The 3,334-nt window shown below is 51.6% G+C and overlaps 1 protein-coding gene across 1 annotated transcript; it reads right to left on the bottom strand.

The window, feature by feature from the left end:
• Positions 1 to 533: 533 nt before the first annotated feature.
• Positions 534 to 2,422, bottom strand: LOC113960566 (class II histocompatibility antigen, B-L beta chain-like; the record flags this gene model as incomplete). Its single annotated transcript, XM_027670187.1, has 5 exons — positions 534 to 650; positions 941 to 1,090; positions 1,196 to 1,309; positions 1,777 to 2,063; positions 2,249 to 2,422. Coding segments are annotated over 5 exons (842 nt in total), but the record flags the coding sequence as incomplete, so codon positions are not given.
• Between the last annotated feature and the right edge of the window lie 912 nt (positions 2,423 to 3,334).

Genomic DNA, 3,334 nt, shown 5'->3' with positions numbered 1-3,334 from the left:
TCTGTTCATGCCCCAGGGTGCTGGGTTATAAATTTGGGGTTTGTGGGTTAAAACCAATTGTTTGTCTGTATAATCGTACTTATTGTATTATTTTATTAAATTGTTATTTTGACTTATAATCTCTCTTTTGAGTTGAGTTCATTTCCCCTGTTGGTTTACCTTTAAACCAGCACAATGGTTTTTCTCCCTACAGTGCCAAGCAGCATCTCTGAATTCTTCCCATGTCACCTGACTTTGCTTCCATTGGGCACACCCCTTCCTTTTTTGCCTTATCTCCAAGACAATATCCCTGCTCAGCCAAGCCGCCTTCTGTCTCACCTGCTTGACTTCCAGCATTTGGGAATTGCTGCTCCTGTGCCCTTAGGAGGTGATGTTTGAGAAGTAACCAGCAGTGATGGACCCCAGCACCTGCAAAAGCATTTTCCCAGGGCACCTTCCTAATTCCCAGAGCAGCCTGAAGTCTGTTCTCCTCATGGCAAGAGCTGAGGTTTTGCTGGCACTTTTTCTTCTGTCAACAGAGATTTTTAACTTGATCACTTTGAGGTCACTGTGGCCAAGATGGCCCCAATCTCCACTTTGCTCACAAGATCCTCTCTGTGGACAAGCAGCAGATCAAGGAGGGCATCTTTCCAAGTCAGCTCCTCTAGAACCTGTTCCATAAAATTGTCATCCAGGTTTTTTAAGGAATCTTCTGGCCTGGGTTGTATCATCTGTGTGATGCTCCCAATTAATTTCTGGCAAGTTGAAGTCCTCCATGAGGACAAGGGCAGTTGACTTGGAAGTGTCCTATGGCTCCTCAAAGAATAGTCCATTGGTGTCATTGCCCTGGCTGGGAGGTCTAGAGGAGACTCCCGTGGTGATATTGGCATTATTTGTTTGCCCCAAGGCCCCCCCAATATCCCCCCAATAACTGGGACTGGGAAGAGCTTGGAAGCTTTACTGGGAACACTGGGAATAGCTGGGCAGGGGCAGAGTGACAGCAGGGGACAGGGATACACATGACACCCCCCAAAATCAGCAGGGGAACAGAGGGTGTCCAGTCTGAGTCCGAGGCCATGGGGAGGGACTGTGGCCACCGCTGGCTCAGGATCTCTGGGCAGAGAGAAAAGGGGGTGACACCAGGGTTGGGGGGTTCCCTGGGGGGGCACACACACTCCAGGGAGAGGAGGACATGACCCCTGGGGACCCTCCTCACCTTCTGGTGCAGGTAGGAGCTGAGCCCCAGAGCCAGGAAGACAAAGGCCAGCACGAAGCCCCTGACCCCCGTCAGCATCTTGCTATGGGTGGTGTCCAGCAGCATCTCTGGGGGACCCAGGGGGGTCAGGAGCCCCCAAAACATCTCACAGACACCCCGCCCATGACCTCCTAAATTTCCTCCTAGTTGCCTCCAGCCCACCCAGGACTCCTGAAACCTCTTCTAAGTCCCTACACAGCTCCCCTAGGAATCTCCAAACCACCTCCCAGGCCCTCCAGCACCATCCAACCACTCTCCCTGTTGTCCCTGGTCCCCTGAGAAGTCCCCAAACCCTCCCCCAGTCCCTCACGGACTGCCCAGGAGCCCCCAAACCCCTTTCTTATCCTCCCCATTTGCTCAAATCACTTCCCTAGTCCCCCACCTGGCTCCCCTCAACTCCCTCCCAGGTACCCCCAGGACCCACAAACTCCCTCTCAGTTGCCTCCAGGACCCCCCAAACTCTGTACCAATTGCCCCAAACCTCCTCCAAACCCCTTCCCAGTTACCCCCAGAACCCCCAAACCCCCTCCCAGCTTTCCAGCCATATCCCAGTACCGGCCGAGGGGGTGCTCCAGGCTGACGTGCTCCACCTGGCAGCTGTAGGTGACCCCGCGCCGGGGGAGGATTTCCAGCATCACCAGCACCTGGCAGCTCCAGTCCCCGTTGGGGACCACGTCGGAGGCCACCACGTGCTCCGGCAGCTCCTGCCCATCCTGGAACCACCTCACCTGCACCGGCGCAGGGTAGAAATCCATCACGGAGCAGAGCAGGCGGCCGGGGCCGGGCTGGGAGCTCGATGGCACCAGCGAGATGGACACGCTGGGGGGCACTGGCAGAGACAGAGGAGACAATGGGAGAGACTCAGGGGTCGCTAGAAGAGAGAGGAGAGGTCTGAGGATGGGGTGAGAGACCACAAGGATGGAGGGGTCTGGGTGATTCCCAGGGAGGTTTTGAGGGGCTCCAGCGTCATTCCCGGGGCAGGGGCCGAGGGGACACGCTCTGCCCCGTGCTCACCTCTGCGGCTCACGAGGACTGGGGTGGACACCTCGCAGTTGTGCGGGCAAAACGTGTCCACCTGAACCTGTCCCTCCTCCAGCAATTCCGGTTGGCTGTTCCAGTGCCTGGCCTGGGTCTCCCAAAGGGGATGTCTCCCACAAAGTGCCCCAAAATCGCTGTCGAAGTGCACTCCTGTGAGGGGGATATAAGAGGTGGTTCTGGGTTGGATGGGGGAGGAGGCTGAGACACACACTGCTTTGATCCAGGGGATGCCCTGAAGGTGCGTGGCCTGCCTGCCCCTCCTGCCATGCTCCATCTTCTCCTGCTCAGTGGCTTTCCAGAAATTCAGGGGTCGATATGTATTAATTGCTATCACAAGTAATAGGATAAAGTTGCTTTGCTTATACTCTTTGTTTCTCAGTGTTTGTGATTTTGGAAATCCTCACAAACCTAGAACAATGCCAGATTATTTTTTCTCTTAAAATATGTACATGGAGATTGTTTTGATATGTGTTTAAATATTCCTTGAAAATACAACTGATATAAAACAATGTAGCAAAGAAAAAAAAAAGAGAAAAAAAGAAGAGAAAAAAGCAAAAAAGAGAAAAAAGAAAGAAAAAAGAAATCCCCAAAACAAACAAAAAAAAAAAAAGGAAAGAAAAAAGAAAGAAAGAAAAACCTGTAAAATCGTAAATATAATCTTATCACCTGAGCCTATCCCAGGTGCAAGAAATGTGTCCTCTGTATTAAAAACCATAGTCTTAAAACAAAAAAGGGGGAATATGACACCCCAAGTAGATAAAGCTGTATTTACCCTGAATTTTTTGAATTTAGATCAATAAGTATTGTACAAAACCCCACAAGAACATACCTAATGATAAGGTCCCATCGAGTTGTTAGCATGAGGAAGGGATATGCTTGTGTTTTGTCTCCCACAGGACCCTGCTGGCTTCCAACACATTTGATGAAATGCTGATGTGAGTGGGCCCGACACACAATCCAATCCTGCAAATGCAGAGCCTGTCCCTGAAGAATCCCAGGAGGAGATTGATGAATGCTGAGCTGCACAAGCCCTGCCCAGATGTCACATGGAAGACAATATTC

This window comes from Corapipo altera, unplaced genomic scaffold, assembly GCF_003945725.1.
Source record: "Corapipo altera isolate COAL_440 unplaced genomic scaffold, ASM394572v1 61184, whole genome shotgun sequence".
NCBI classification, from domain to species: domain Eukaryota; kingdom Metazoa; phylum Chordata; class Aves; order Passeriformes; family Pipridae; genus Corapipo; species Corapipo altera.
This window is presented reverse-complemented; position numbering and strand designations above follow the sequence as displayed.